Source organism: Taudactylus pleione, unplaced genomic scaffold, assembly GCF_031769625.1.
Source record: "Taudactylus pleione unplaced genomic scaffold, aTauple2 ptg000722l, whole genome shotgun sequence".
In the NCBI taxonomy this organism is placed as follows: domain Eukaryota; kingdom Metazoa; phylum Chordata; class Amphibia; order Anura; family Myobatrachidae; genus Taudactylus; species Taudactylus pleione.
In genome coordinates, this window is record NW_028285124.1 from 987,610 (window position 1) to 1,004,734 (window position 17,125).

Below are 17,125 nucleotides of genomic sequence, written 5' to 3' on the forward strand. Positions count from 1 at the left end.
ACCTGCTGTGACCTAGGATTTAGTTGTAAAATGGGTATAATTCACCTAGACTAATGTCTATAATACAAAGCACAAACCCTCCAATGTCTGGTCACACAATCACCTGTACATGGGAAAATGCTGCCTATAATCATACTGACTCCAGTGTTAGACTGGTACTAGAGACCAGCACAGACAATAGTATTATTTAGGTTGGAAAAATCAGTCATATGTCACATAAATGGTTATAGCTATTCTATATAAAGTAGAGGTAACATAAATAACAAGTAAATGGACCTGATAATAGTGGTAATAGTTAGTGCTAATTATAAAAAAGCAGAGTTATGAATAACAACACTATTAACATTTCATAGCAGATATAATAAAACTGTCCCTAGAACACACCTGAGTGACAGTGAGTTGGGGAGATACAGTGTTTGGGTTACTATCACCCTTTGTGATGCACCTGGGCTGTAGCACAGCTGGGAGTCTCTCACACATTCTTATAGCAATCTGTGCAAATGCAAATCCTAAAGAATAATACACAGTTATTTACACCACATATGCAAATTATCAGCCAGCCAATCAGGAGGCTCCAGCACCTACCTGCCCCACCCCACCTTCCTCACATAAACCAGATGTCTCCCCTCTGCTCCCAGAGACATAGACTGTCTTTATTGCAGAATAGATAGGACATTACAGCATAATTTTGTGAGAACCTTCCAGCAGATCCCAATGTGAGCTGAGATCCCACCAACCACACTCAGGACTGAAGTGTACACTCCCCCGAGGTAAAATTCTTATATACAGTGTAGAACTGATTACATTACTGTGATTTGTCCATTGAAATGTTGAATATATCATTCAGACTTATAATCTATATATCTGATATACTGATTTACTAGTGATACTACTCATTGTATTGGTGATATCATAGAGGCATATTGGGAAATGATGAATACTATGTATCTGCCAATAAATACTTAGAATTAGACAATATGTGGGTAATACTGAGCTATACAGAACTTGAGACACTAGAAGTGTAAGTGTGTGAGGAGAATGAGACCATTTTACACCCTTTTCACCAGGTCTCTGGACAATAGATTGGGGCCATAACTGACTAATACTAATAGATCCATGTCTCTGACTTTCCCCAGGATAAAATGGCTACCGGTACACATGATGTGGAGCTTATCCTGGAAGACATGGTCTCCTTTGCTTCCAAGGGCCTCCAGGAGATAAAACTAAAGGACATCTATCACGTCATGAAGGAGCTGGGAGGAGGTGGTTATGCCTCAGTCTTCATGATAAAGGACAGAAAAACAGGTCAGTATGGTCAGAAATTCAGTATCTTCCCCCATGGGATAATTTTAGCCAAGATTACAACAGGGAGAATTTCCCAGGATGAACCATTAATAATAATGAAATAGTACACACAGTAATAATACTCATTCCTACTGAATCACCTATGATATTCTCTACCATGCCCAACAAGAGCCTCCCACAGCCATCAAACCTTTAGAAACATTTTTTGGAAACCAATCTCTTTATTAAGGCTTACCCCCTCGCACCTACTCTACTCCCACCTATACCCTTTTACCACCAATACTGGTCATAATAATACACCTATATCACCCACTAATGTACAATCACACCTGCCTAATTCAACGTGCACTATAAACTGAATTGCCACTTTATACTTAATCTACTCCCATGTATACTAACCATATTAATCCACACTCACTAATATCCTAATCTCCACTCTGCACCCACTTCCAATTAGAATCATCTTTGTGCCCTCACATCTATTACTTGGCCTAATTCGTATACAAATCTAATTATGATTCTTTATTATCACAGATGTGAGGATGACACTGAAGATCCTCGACAGGAAACGGACAACTAAGAGAAGATTCCTCATGGAGTTCAGTATGTCCTTTCTTCTTTCATCTCATCCAAATATCATTGGCATTAGTGGGATTGCATTCAAGACCCGTGACCACTTTGCTTTTGCCCAGGAGCTGGCAGCAGTGGGTGATTTGTTCTCTCTCATTCTGCCCCATGTAAGTAGAGGTCCTTTTTACTGATTTTATATCAACTTGGTGCTTTAGAAACATTTATATATTGTAAGACATTAATATGATGCTAAATCAGTGTGTATTTACTTCTTTCAGACTGGACTTCCAGAAGATGTGGTGAAGAGATGTGCAGTGCAGATCTCCAGTGCACTAGAATTTATAGAGAGCAAAGGACTGGTGCATCTGGACATCAAACCAGAGAATATTTTGGTGTTTGATCAGGAATGCCATTGTGTTAAGATAACTGACTTTGGTCTTGCACGTATCAAGGGAAGAGTCATTCATACCAGGTCCGGTAGTGTCTCCTACACTGGGTGGTGCTCTTGGTAATTATCAATTGATGAGACTTCCCCAAAATTTCATTACACACCAGCAGAAGATCATGATACATGGTGTATTTACTACTGAAATATTACTGTGTTATTTCTAGAATGAGAAATATTATTGTACAAATGTATTATAGAGGCTAAGGGACTTATTCTGAGTCACTTACTTATTTGAATGTGGCCACATCTATAGACTTTCAGGTGTCACAGGCTGCATACACATCTATGTACTTATGTCTGATTCTGTCTCATCTCAGTCTTTTCCCTTCCAGGGCCCCCCCATGTCTCCCCGTCATCTGGCAGCAGACTGATTTCAGACTAGTGCCCAGATTCTACTGCTGCGATCAGTGTTGTGCGGTCTCAATTTTCTTGGCGATTTCCTCACTGCACATGGTAGCAGCTGCCTTTCTCTGGCATTTTGTGCAGGGATGAGACATCCAACGCGGGACCTCAAAGTAGTAAATATTAGAAAATATGGGGGCAGGGTGTGCGGTGTGGACCCCCCTGGACCCAGAGGCCCATGTGCATAGCCCACCCTGCACCAATTATAAATATGCCCCTGGAGAGTTAGCATATTTGGTCCAATCTCTGCACCTAGGTTGGGTGTAAGTGCTGATAATAGTGATGACAGCTGCTCTAGAGGAGAGATGGCCAGGATGGGGCGATCACAGATAGAATATGGCCGTATAGTGACATTAGTTTCCATTTGTTGCATGAATACAGTATAGGGAATCAGCATCAGGCCCTGAATCTCTTGTATCAGTATCGCAGCTGGATCACCCTGATATGGTCTGTGTGTCTAATACAACTATTATAATCATTTCTAGGCCTGAATAAAGAGTATAATGTCTGGTGAATTATTTGCAATTGAGATGAGAAATGTATGAAATAGTCTATTAATTCCCTTGATTATGTGTTTTCTGCGGGTCCCAGTCATTATCAATTCTTTCTATACCAGAGTTTTTGCCATTTCCTGTGTGGAGACATCTTTCCAAATATTTCACCACAAAGATGGCACCTATGGATGAGTACAGGGAGAGTAGACACTGCATGGGTGGCCATGGGGGTGAATGGTATTTTGGTTTATATAATTCTGGTCTGTAACAAACATTCCAGTATGTCCCCTGTGGCTTTCCCTCATGTTCTGCTAAGTAGAGATGTGCGCCGATCCTCGTGTTTTGGTTTTGGATGTGGATCTCCCCTGGTTTTGGATCTGGATTGGTGTTGCCAAAACCTCATCTCCGTGTTTTGTTTTCATGTTTTGGTTTGGATCTGGATCACATAAAATGGGCCTTTTCTTGTTCCTACAGTAATAATAAACTCAATAACATTTATTTCCACTCGTTTCCAGTCAATTTTGACCACCTCACAGCTCTCAAGGGGACCTGGAAGCGAGCTTTCCAAAAATAAACAATTGACAAATAATGCTTTGAAAATCTTCTATTAAAGGCATTTCTCAACTTGTACAGGGAAATTAAAAAACATAGTTAGTAGCCTTCAAACTTAGTAGCCATTGTTCCTATTGTCCACTTAACCACATGAGATATATTGAGAACAAGCGGAACACAGCAGCAAATGCAACATTTCAGACCTAAGGTTTTAGTATTATGTTGTCTCTTTCTTGGGAATTCTTTCTTGAGCACCATGCCTGCTTGCTGGGAGTTGATTTTTTTTCATCCCAGAAGGGGACCAGGAAGCGTGCTTTCCAAAAATAAATAGACAATTGACTTAAATAATCCTTTGCAAACCTTCTGTTCTGTAATTGAATTTCCCAACCTGTACAGGGACATTAAAAGAAAAAACAGAGTTAGTTAGTGGCCTTCAAATTGCCATTGTTCCCAATGTCCACTTCTCTTAGATATGTGAATGTTAGAAATTAATAGAATGTAGAAGGCCAAAAATTGGGTGGACCACACATGGCTGATTGATCAACCATGGTGACTGGATTAGTGTCGTAAGGAAGAGGAGGCTGCAAACTGGGTGTCATGTTAGATCAGTGGGCACATTATTATAGTTGTTGTTACTCTGGGTTGCCATCTCCTGAAGGGTGTTTATCAAAAGACAGAGACTATCTACCGATCAGCTCAGGCATAGACACTTCCTGAGGAACAGAGCTGTGTTCTCTGGAGGGAAGCCAAATAGGAGGGAGCCACTGTTCCAACATCTGAAGCTCTTATCTCTCCACATCATCTATGACAGAAGAAAAAAATGTAATTGGGGACATCTAGCTCCTCTTTCTCTACCCTGCTTACCCTCTTTGGACAGGAAGTCCAGGATGGATGGTTTGGAAGAAGGCCTAGCAACAGATGGGGAGGGTCATTAACAAGACCTGGTCCCCCCAATGGGTATAGTCTGGGAGGTATTGGTTGGCATGCAGGCAGTAGAATAACAAAGGCCTCCATGTTGTCAGTGCTTACTATTCCGTATTTCAGTTTGCGATTCAGGTAGGAATAAAGTCGGCTACAGAACATAGTGACAGAATCACTGGATGTCTGAGTGCATTCAGGCCAAATACGATCCATGAATTCCCAGGCAGATTCCAGACAGATAAATCCTTTGCTTGTAATAATCTTTGGTAATTCCTGGCAAATGTGGATGATACAGCCGGACACTTTGAAGGCTGTAACTTTGAACTGCTTTATAGAAAACATTAGAATGAAACCTTTCCACACTGCAGTACATGATGGAGAAATCTCTTGAAGTTCAGCACCTAGTGCATCTTTTTTTCATGTTCTCTGAGGCCTCTCCTGACTGTGGAGATATATTCTCACACTGCAGTCTTCCATTGTGACTTTTTAATTGTGATTTCAATGTTGTCCACTGGCTGAGATCCATCTCATCTGACGGTTGGGTTTTCGCAATGCAAATGAGATAAATTACATCCAGAAGGTGACTTATGTTTAACCATGGTGTCAATCTCTCTTTTGGCAGAATTAGGCTTTAGTTTTTTACAAATAAAGGCTTTCATATTTTAGAGCATATAACTTTATAAGCTGTTAGGATAACATTTCTGCCATGTTTAAAATAAAAAAACAAAACTTTTTGTAACCCAATAACTTAAAAAAAAAAAAAGTTTTAATTGCAATATTCATGCAGCCCCTAGATAGACAGCAGCAAAGCACCCCTGCACAGCTATGCCGATGACAGGTGTGGCTGACACGCACATGAAAAAAATTGTTTATTATTTTGGATAGCAGCTCCTCAACAGACAGGAGCACAGCACCCCTGCACAGCTACGCCAATGACAGGGACAGCCAGGTGTAAAAATGATAATAAATTAATTTAAAAACAATTCATTGGGTGCAGCCCCTGGCTTTTAAATTGATCATAAATTAATTTAAAAATAAATCATTGGTTCCTAAACCAACCATAACATTAATTTAAAATGTCTGGCAGCAATGCCTCAACCAGCAAATAATGGAAAGGAAAAAGGTGCAAGATGGAATAGTTCTTGGGCCCTCCCACCCACCCTTATGTTGTATATAAAACAGGACAGTTTAACAAACCAATCATTTCAGCAACAAGGACTGCCAATTGTGGCTGAAATTATTGTTTTGTTTGGACCCCAATAAAACAAGCTGCCAATGTGCATTGGACATGGAAATTAAAATGATCCCATACACAAACTGGCTTTACATTACAAGTTGTCCTCATCCTTGTCATCCCCCATCAGTGTGTACATCCTTTCCTTCACACAATATTAATTTGTCCACAGTGGAACCCACCATAGGTGCCTCTGTAATTTTTTTATGTAATTGTTGGTAGGTCTTCCTCATGGAATTTGTAATTGATTTTAATGATCATCTTTTCCACATTTTAAGCAAGTAACCTACGCCGATCACTGACAAGGTTGACAGCTGCACTGAAAACTCTTTCAGAGTACATACTGGAGGGTGGGCAACTTCAGTAATGCAAAGCCAGTTTGTGTATGGGACACCAAATTGCCTCTTTTTCCTGCCAGTATGGAAAGGGACTGTATGACATGTCTATTAGGATGTTATCTCTGAAATAGTCCTCCACCATTCTATGAATGGAAACCGTATCACACAGTCACGGTAGAAGACATGTCACTAGTAGGCAGTTCTCTCAGGCCTGACCAGATGTCATTTTTTGTTGAACGATCTGCATGACCAGCAGGCATTTTGTAAGGAAAATTTAGTTTTTTTCCTGGCAGCTGTTGAAACTGAAGGAGGAGATGATGGTGTTTCACATGCAGCTGTAGCTGCCAATTTTCTGACCTACAGCTTTTTGCATAGTTTTAGATTTTGGTCTGTTGGAAAAAACTTCACAAGGTAGGACTTAAACCTAGGAACCAGAATGGTGGCCAAAATATAATTTTTCAGATTACAAAGATTGATGACTCTTGGATCCTGGTGAAGTGAATCAAGGGCTTGATCCACCAGTCCAACATACTTTGCGCAATTGCTATGTTTCAGCTCCTCCTTCAGTTTCTCCAGCTGTTTTTGCAAAAGTCTGATGAGGGGAATGACCTGACTCAAGCTGGCAGTGTCTGAACTAACTTCACATGTGGCAAGTTCTAAGGGTTTGAGAACCTTGCACAACACAGAAATTATTCTCCACTGTGCTTGAGTAAGGTGCATTACCCCTCCACGGCCTATGTCATAGTCTGCTGTATAGGCCTGGATGGCCTTTTGTTGTTCCTCCATCTGCTGAAGCATATAGAGGGTAGAAATCCAATGAGTTACTACCTCTGGCTTCAGCTGATGGAAGGGCGAATTTAACAGTACCTGCTGGTCATGCAATCTTCGACAAGTGGTCGCCGAATGTCTAAAGTGTCCGGATATTTTGTGGGCCACCGAGAGCATCTCCTGCATGACCATATCACTTTTTAAAATATGTTGCACCACCAAATTAATTGTGTGAGCAAAACATGGGACGTGTTGGAATTTGCCCACATGTAATGCTCTAACAATATTGGTGGCATTGTCCGAAATCACAAATCCTGAGGAGAGTCCAAGTGGGATAACCCATTTAGCAATGATTTCCCTAAGTTTTTCTAAGAGGTTCTCAGTGGTATGCCTCTTAGTGAAACCAGTTATACAAAGAGTAGCCTGCCTCTGTATCAGCTGTCTCTTGGGAGATGTTGCTGTTGTAGGCAATACACCTACCCCGTGGGCTGTCACAGTCATGTAATCGTTAGTTTGCCCTCTCCCACTTGTCCACATATCAGTGGTCAAGAGGACAGTGGGTACAACGGCATTTCTGAGGTCATTAATAAGGTTTTTTTTAATGTCCTTGTACAGACTTGGAATTGTTCTTCTAGCGAAGTAGAATCTAGAAGGGATCTGGTAGCGAGGACACAGGACCTTAATTAACTATTGAAAACCCACTGCAGTAATGGTGGATACTGGATGCACATCTAATCTAATACCAGCATAGCTGTTATGGCATCAGTAATCTGCTGTGCAAATGGATGATTGCTGTCATACTTGTTTGCCATTGCAAACATTTGTTTGACAGTTAATTGTTTTTTGGAGGATATGCTACAAGTAGTCTTCATCCTGTTCCCCTTCTGGGATGAAGATCCACTGACAACAACAGCAGCAAAAGGCGTAGTCATCAATGATCCTTCTGAGGAATCATGGATAGGAGAGGAGTCAATCATGCTTTGAATACCAACATTGGATGCAGAAGGACTACTTCCAATGACGAATGAGAATGTTGATGATGCAGGTGTTGGTGTTGGAGATCGAAGGTGCTTGGATCTCACAGAGAGGGAGCAGGTAGGTGACACTGGACTTGTTATGTTTTGAGTTTTGGAACTTGGTGATGTACACTTTGATATTTGATGAATGCGCTCCTAGTGACGTAACAAGGAGGAGGTTCCTAGGTGGTTTAGGTCCCTCCCTCTACTCACTCTTGCATGGTAATGGGCACATATGGCTTGACAACTGTTGTCCGGATCGGGATGGAAATAATTCCACACGTTAGAAGTAGATTTTTTTGTCTTTTGTCCTAGCATGACAACATTGGGCTTTGGCTTTTTCAAACCATGGGCAACAGCTGTTGCCTTACTTACACAAAGGACGTCCTCGGCATCAACATCCTTATCACCTACATCTTCATCATCAACATCCTCATCATCCTTAGCACCTTCAACTACCAAAATGTCCTCCTCCATGTGCAATTTCACAGAAGCATCCTCAATGACTACGTGTGCAGGATGTCGACTGCCCTTCCCCACATTTACAGAGGGCACACACATTTTGGAACTTGGAGGATCCTCCAGTACACTAGCATTTAGGTCAGGCTCACACATTGCAACCACGGGACACTTGCACTCTCCTCAGGGATTTGGGATTTTGATTTCTCAGGGCCCATAGTTGGTTTTTCTGGAGCAGTCTTAAAAAATTTCACTTTTTTAATTGGACCACCACCACAACTACTACAAGCAGAAGGGATATCAGAATCAGCAGCTTTCATAAAGAAAGGCCAAGGCCATATCCATTCCTTGCCACTTCGTGTAGTGAATGGCATATTGCCAATTTTTTGTTTATCTAAAGGCAAATATCCTTTCAATTTTTTTCTTACCTCCAGCAAAAATTGTTTTACCATATCGATGGCGGGACTTAAGCCCTGGGGTATGGGCCTTCATAGAGTACGAGAAAGTTGACGGCCTTGCACTGTTGGCAGCAGCTACAACATTTGGTTCTTGGCCTTGCTCTCCTGTCATGTGACAGCCCTCCATATTTTCTGCAGTCTTGAAGCAGTGTCACAATCACCAATAGTGTAGCCAAGGTGCGGTTACAAAAAGACAAATGATGATTTATATTTTTTGTCAACTCCAGATGAACTTGGCTCCAGAGCAATGATTGATCATGACTGAACTCTGGCAGCACTAGGTTGCAACTTGCATTGCTGGCTGGATCTTGTATGGTACAGCCCAACAGTCACGCACGCGCACACACAGAAAAATATAAAAGACACTGATTTTTTTTTTTACAATTTTTTTTTGTTTTGGAGTCCAGAACTTGGGCCCAGAGATGGACACAGCACAAGCCCAGGACACAGCAGACAGCCCAGATGTATTGGCTGACAGCACAGTGACAGCACCATGACAAGAGACCAGAATGGATCAGCAGTCACCCACCCAGGACACAGCAGACAGCACCAGCACCTCTCCCAGTCCTACACTACCCACCCTCCCTGTTCAGTCTCCACAGCCGGAGTGAAATGGCATCCATTGCGTGGTCCCTTATATACTACATTGATCATAGAGATGAAAGCTCGCGAACCATGAGGTTTCTGACTATTTTTTTGCCTCTGTTTCGAGATCTGACCAGGTGGGAAATGCCAAGCCTGCTTGGATCCCACTCGGTTATGCTAAATTCAGGTGGGTTCGGATGTCTGGCTCATCTCTACTGTTAAGTAAGGAAACGGATTATGGGAATTTTATTTTTTATTATTATTCTGTTCTAAAATATTGAAAAACACATTAAAATATGCATAAAAATCAGTGTCTTTCTGGACATGACCAACCGTAATACCACCTCCTGCTTGGTGCAATAAGTAGCTTTTACATTACATCCAGTATCACATCCATAATGGTCCAGTCTGGTTTGAGAATAAGTTCTATTGTCCTGCAATTAATATGCTAATTAAGAGATACAGCAGCTGGTTGAGTGCAACAGGAATTTCTATACACTCACTTGGGTATAAATAAACACTATATACAAAAGATATAAATACTGTAATGGAAGGTGAGTGACCAGGCTGTTATATCACACCCGGCATTACAGAGTCAGCCCTAGGAATATGAGGGCCCATTGTATTTTTAATAGGGATGAGCGGGTTAGGATTTCTGAAATCAGAACCCCCCCCGATCCGAGCCAGGAACAGAGTCAGGCCCGGGTTTTCCCACCTGACTTGGACCTCAAATCGAGGCAAAACTTCATCATTCCACTGTCAGATCTTTTGGGTTTTGGATTCAATAAAAGGTCCCCGCGTCGGCGCCATTTTTCACTCTGGCTGTGGACAGTGAAGGAAGAGGGTGGGAGTTGTGCTGCTGTTGTCCATAGGGGCTGTGTCCACTCCAAAGTCCATAGGGGCTGGCTGGGCAGTGTTGTGCAGTGTCCCATAAAGGCTGTAGTTATAAAGGGGTGCTCTCTCCATCAGGGGTGCTCCCCCAAAGTGCAAAAAAAAATCTTTTTTTTTCCTATTTGTGTGCGCTGTAGCCACATGTGCATCAACAAAGTAGCAGTGCCAAGCATATGCCTGTGTCATAAATCAAGGGCCATCTGGCTCATCTGTTGAAGGGTTGTATAACACCCAAAGTGCCGTAAAAAAATTAAATCTTTTTGTGTTTGTGTGCGCATCAGCTGCACGTGCATCAACAAAGTAGCAGTGCCTGCATATGATACCGTCACCACTGACAGAATGGTGGAGGATTACATCAGTGACAGCATCCAAGTAGGCATGTCAGACAGTCCGTACATGTACTGGCAGGAAAAAGAGGCAATTTGGAGGCCCTTGTACAAACTGGCTCTATTTTACCTAAGTTGCCCCGCCTCCAGTTTGTACTCCAAAAGAGTGTTTAGTGCAGCCGGGAACCTTGTCAGCGAAAAGCGTAGGAGGTTGCTTCCACAAAATGTGGAGAAGATGATGTTCATCAAAATTAGTTTTATCACTTCTTCCAGGGAGACCAGCCTCCAGAACGTACAGAGAGACTTGTGGTGGTGGATTCCAGAGGGGACGAGTTAATACTCTGTGAGGATGAGGATGTACACAACACTGAAGAAGGTGAGGAATCGGTGGATGATGAGGATGAGGACGACATCTTGCCTCTGTAGAGCCAGTTTGTGCAGGGCCAGATTAATTGCCAGCTTATTTTGTGGGGGCCCAAATGAACCAATCATTTCAGCCACAGTCGTGTGGCAGACCCTGGTGCTGAAATGATTGGTTTTTTAAAGTGTGCATGTCTTGTTTATACAACATAAGGGTGGGTCGGAGGGCCCAAGGACAATTCCATCTTGCACCTCTTTTTTTCTTTGCATTATGTACTGTTTGGGGCCTAGTTTTTCAAACTACCATCCTGTCTGCCACTGCAGTACCACTCCTAGATGGGCCACGTGTTTGTGTCACTTAGCATAGTCATCCAGCTACCTCGGTGCAACCTTTTGGCCTAAAAACAATATTGAGGTGTTCAGAATAGTAGAGAACACTTTTCCGTCAAACTTAATTTGACAGGTACCACGCCCATTTCTCCTCCCCCTGCTACTCCCCCTTTTCCTCCCCTTTTTGATATCGTTTAATATGCATTTTATATGAATTTAATATTAAATTCATATAAAATGCATATTAAACGATAAATAAATCTAAATCAAATGTATATAAATGCGATAGGATTATATAACAGCGATAGTGTTTTATTTCATTTTATATAAAATGGGGTTTCATCGAAAGTTGTTGCTGGGGAGTGAAAAGCATTCTGTGTTTGAGATGGAGAATATGTTTGTCCAGTCCTATACCCTGTGGAGAAGCATGAAATTGTGACATATGTGAAGCACATGTTCTGTCTTCACACCTGATTTAACTAGAACAGTGCATTCTGGAGGATGGGCTCAGACATGTCCAGACATGATCACAATTTATCTCACATCAAGATTTGATTTTATTTAACATCAGGCTTTGTTAAATACGGTCCTTAGATTCATATGACAGCATCACTATAAATATGTATTCAATTGTAAGATACAAATACAAATAAGCAACATGGTGCAATATTAGCATTAGGTTGTCTTTAACCTCAAATGATAAACTGTGTTATATAAGTTAAAGCCAGATAATTGTTGCATCCTGTTTGTTAAACTATCTCGTGTTTGCATTTAAATTATAGGCCGCACTATGTCTAATAGCGTGCATTTAAATAAATGAAAAAAATATAAAATATGTATATATATATATATATATATACACTTATACATATACACACACACATACTTTATATTTTTTTCATTTATTTAAATGTGTATATATATATATATATATATATATATATATATATATATATATATATATATATATACACACACACATATACAGACACATTTTTATAACAGCATGCCGACGATTAAACATTTAACCAAAATCTGTGCTAAACTAGTAAAACCATGGTTTATTTAGACTCAAATTAAAGTTAATTTTCCGTACAATATAAAGACCTAAAAAATTTTAGTATATCATTTTCCAGAGAAAAATTATGTGATTATTAATAAATAAGTTAAAATCTGAACAGAAGACAGTGAACGCCCCCCTATGACCATGCCCATAGAGGAGGCTTCATACATTTCACCTTTAAAAGATCAGCTGTTTGTCTGCTGATATTCACATCTGTTTTGAAGACTGAGACAGAGCAAGCTTATACAGGCATATGTAAGTATATAAGTATTTTTAAAAAGTCAGTTGTGGTTATAACAGTTACTGCTATTTTTTGTGTTTCATAACAAGCGGGTTATAAATATATGCTGGTAATTCCTAATCTAACAGCATCTCTTGGTAATGCATGTATGAGCAAATGTTAATATGCATGTGATTCATTTTAAAGTATGTTGTGCAATTATGATGATTAGCGGGTGTTGACCATGTGTAATTAAAATAATTGTGTTTCATAAAATGTTTCAATTGTTCTTAAAAGTTGTTATATATATCGGTAATTGTAATATATGTGGGTAAATATATTGATTATATTATTATGGTTGTGATACATTTTTTTCTCTTTTTTAAAAAGTCATAGTTTTGGTTATAACGGTTACTGCTATTTTTTGTGTTTCATAACAAGCGGGTTATAAATATATGGTGGTAATTCCTAATCTAACAGCATCTCTTGGTAATGCATGTGTTAGCAAATTTTAATATGCATGTGATTTATATTTTGTTTATACAAACATTACCTTCTTTTAATTGTGTTTTTATTACATAAATAAAGCTATATATATATATATATATATATATGTATGATTTTATATATATATATATATATATATATATATATATATATGGATATATTAGTGATACTTATATTGCGTGAATTATACGTTGAAATTTCTTTCATGAATCAAATGTTCCACTCATGCTATACAGTTAACAGTGGGATGGAATTTGAAATTTTCAAAGATAGGCAGTGTATTACGTATGATTTGAGCAGCATCTAGTGACGAGTTTTGGCATTGCAGATTGATGCATGTTAATATGCATGTGATTCATTTTAAAGTATGTTGAGTAATTATGATTAGCGGGTGTTGACCATGTGAAATTAAAATATATATTTTTAATTTGTCTTTCAGCATAATTTTTATTCCAAGGCACACCCTTAGAAAAAATAATAATAATATGTACAACACAGTTTTATCAGGTAAAAATATGCGTTAACGGTAAAAAATATAAACGATTTGCATATTAATATAATATTTTGTTTTAAACAGTCAACAAGCCAGAACATCTTTGAGATTTCTGACGATATGATCATGTGCCTTTCGCAAGATGAGGAAGATCATGTATATCGGCCTCTAACCCGTAAGTTGTCATATTGTTTAATGACATTTACATAAAGTTATTTATTTATATAAAAAAGGGTGCTGAATTTTTTATTTATTTATTATTATTATTATTATTTTTTACATTTAAAAAAAAATTTATTTTTTATTTATTTTTTTGTTTGTAATTTATTTTGCAAATGTTTATTCATGCATAATTAATCAGAATTAATCCTATGCAGGAACAGCCGGTCAAGACCTGAGAAGTGCCGACCCATACGGCGCAGAATGCGCATTTGGGTCTGATATCGGAACGTTCCAGAATCTTTACATGGGGTATGCATTGTCACCGCAGTCAGAAAATAGCTGTAAGTATCCATGGGTATTTTAACGACAATACAAAATGCCTGTAAGTAGATCATGCAATATGTTTTTAAATTATGCATCTGTATTCCACAGACAGTCCTACCGTACCATGTGGGCAATCAGCCATTGAAAGACTTATACGCGATGCACCAGCATGTTCACCACTGGTGCCGGCAACAGAACTGCCCCGAGAGCATTCTATCGAGGGTAAGTTAATTAATCGACGCTATATGTTCATTACACGCATCTAAAATGATGATTTTTCCACAGAGCAAAATGTATATCACCGCTGCACATCTAAATGCTTTTTTATTTTTTATTTTAGTGTTCGATGTAGATGCGCTATATAATACGGGTCCGGTGGATTATTGCAGTGCAATAACGGTTGATGAATCGCCTGGAGAACCAGAGGCCCATACAACAGCGGACAGGATAACAACGCCGCAATTGTCCGATGCTGACAAAGAGAACCAACGCACACCGGCGCCTCTGAACAGCCATTATCATCTTGCCGGTTCTACACCATTGATAATGAACCAATTGTACAATAAAATAAAGCCACATAGACGGGTGAGAGCTTTGCCACACACAACGCATTGGGTGCATGAACCATTAAATCAAAAGCGATTAAAGAGGAGACTGAGTTATACTGACGAATCAGCCCCTAAAAGAAGGCGATTGATGCCGTTGCGAAGTGTACAAGAAAGTTGTGATGGTGGTAAGACATACAGACTCACAGGTCAGGATGATGATGATGATGATAATAATCAATCACCATGCCTTAGTGTAAGCACTGGCACAGGTTGCGCAAAGGTTAAGAGGACCAACAGGCATGATGAGCAAGTGCCCTGCACCAGCGTTAACACTACCGCAGAGGTCAGCAATATCACCTCAAATAGAAAGAGCAGGCATACAAAAGAACATAATGTTATAATATTACCATCTGTACGGGTCAGTCCTATTACAGTACCAGAAACCCAATCTGATACAATTATCATCCCAGACACGCAGGTAGAGTCCATTTTGATATGGGGCGATGATGATCTGCTTTAAGATGCCCAGGTGTTCTGGGCATCAGATGCAGAATCGCACGAGGAAGGTGGTGTTTCAGGCACCCTGAGCATCGGGGTCAGTGTGCCTGTGAATGAGCCGCCTTCTGCTGCGCTGGATGATGCTGTCGCAGGGACATCAGGCAACAGTGGTAGACATCATCCAGCTCCTCAGAACACGCTGGACGACGCTGTCGCAGGGCCATCGGGCGTAGGATTGACAGGTGGAGGTGTTGGTCGACAACCCACTACAGGTACAGCAGCGAGGACAGAAGGCATGAGTAAGCTATCAAAATTAAAATATCACGCTATGTTAGGCATGATTTTTAGAGAGCTCACATGCGTGAAACACATAGCGGAGGGGTTGTTAACGCGACACGCTGAAATAATGTGCAGCGGACAACATGACCAGCGCATGCTTTTTGAATTTATTAACCATTATATGGATGGTGTAACAAAGCAGGATAGATTAGGTAGTGAAACTAATGCATTCATACAGGCCCATGCGTTCGGTAAAAAAAAGAAATGACTAATTATGACGAGCCGTGGATTGAACCGCCATGCAGCACGTAGAGCGCAGCGCTGTAAAAATACATAGACGTTTAAAAGTAAAGCGCGCTATTCAGACATTAATAAATGCAAGACAGAAACAGCTTAGACTAGGACGGCATGGCATGTTTAGATTTAGTGGCCAGAATGACAACGCAGCGTCGCACCACGTAGATAGACGATCATCACAGATGGATCATGCCGTAGCATCACCTGTACCTGTCGGTCCAGAATCTCCCGGTAATAACGAGGAGATGCACCCTGTGTTTTTAGAATCCATTGACAGATACGAGCGAAACCACCCCAATTTCAGGGCATCTGAAATCCACCACCATTTCTGGTTTGTCAATTTGGATAGGGTTACATCGTTTGTAGATGCTATGAGGGCAATACACAACGCAATACAGACTTTGCTCGACAGTTACATGGTTAATGTCGACCCTAATGACCGTGTGCAGTTAAGGTTGGAGGGCAGTACTTTACACAATGCAATTTATTCACATCGCAGGCCGCACGATACATTAGACGCCATCAGTTTTTTTAATCAGATAACAAACACGCTGCAAAGTAATTCTGAGGTTTTAATTGATACAGAGTTGAAATTTGTGATCTCTGTTTTCAAGAATCGCGTAGGCGGAGCCCTGACAGGCTGAAGCCTGCGGAGAATAACACACAGTCTTATTATTGAGAAACGCAGGCGTTTGTTATACGATTTCAATAACAGCGGTAACAATTTGTGTCTGGCGGCTAGTCTCTGCAAACTTCTGGACAATGATAATTCCTCGGATATCGTTATGCACGATCGTGCTCTTGAGCTTCATAAAGCTTTGAATCAGCCCCTTTATAAGCCGATCAGCTTTAGCGACGTTGCTTGTTTTGAAAATCACTTAAAAGCAACAATTAAGATACTACACTACGGACTGGCATTATTATTATTGTACAGACAGTCTATACAAAGACAACATACTGTGTATCTTATGGCACGACGACCATTACTACGGTATATTAGACATAAAAGCATTTGTGGGTGCCCGATTCTTCTGCAAGTTTTGCCACACAGCGTACCACCACAAAAATAATCACGACTGCCTCTTCTTTTGTAAGGCCTGCCTCAGACAGGACTGTGTTGATACAGGAAAAGCGGCGCTAAGATGTCCTGTGTGTAGGGTGTTTTGCAGGTCAACCAATTGTTTAGAAGAGCACAAGGCTCTAGCGTTGTCTTCCAAAACACCGTGTCTTGAAAAATTGTACTGCGACCGCTGCAGTTTGTACACCACCTCCGGTCA

At 40.4% G+C, this 17,125-nt stretch overlaps 1 protein-coding gene across 1 annotated transcript in view; it reads left to right on the forward strand.

Annotated features, from left to right (window-relative positions):
• The window catches only part of LOC148477367 (serine/threonine-protein kinase SBK1-like), a 39,289-nt gene that overhangs the window by 9,834 nt on the left and 12,330 nt on the right, over window positions 1–17,125 (forward strand). Inside the window, exons 2-5 of the mRNA XM_088456848.1 lie at window positions 1,137–1,305; window positions 1,840–2,042; window positions 2,154–2,371; window positions 16,434–16,472. Coding sequence (XP_088312974.1) covers window positions 1,137–1,305; window positions 1,840–2,042; window positions 2,154–2,371; window positions 16,434–16,472 — 629 coding nt within the window. The remainder of the gene's footprint in view (window positions 1–1,136; window positions 1,306–1,839; window positions 2,043–2,153; window positions 2,372–16,433; window positions 16,473–17,125) is intronic.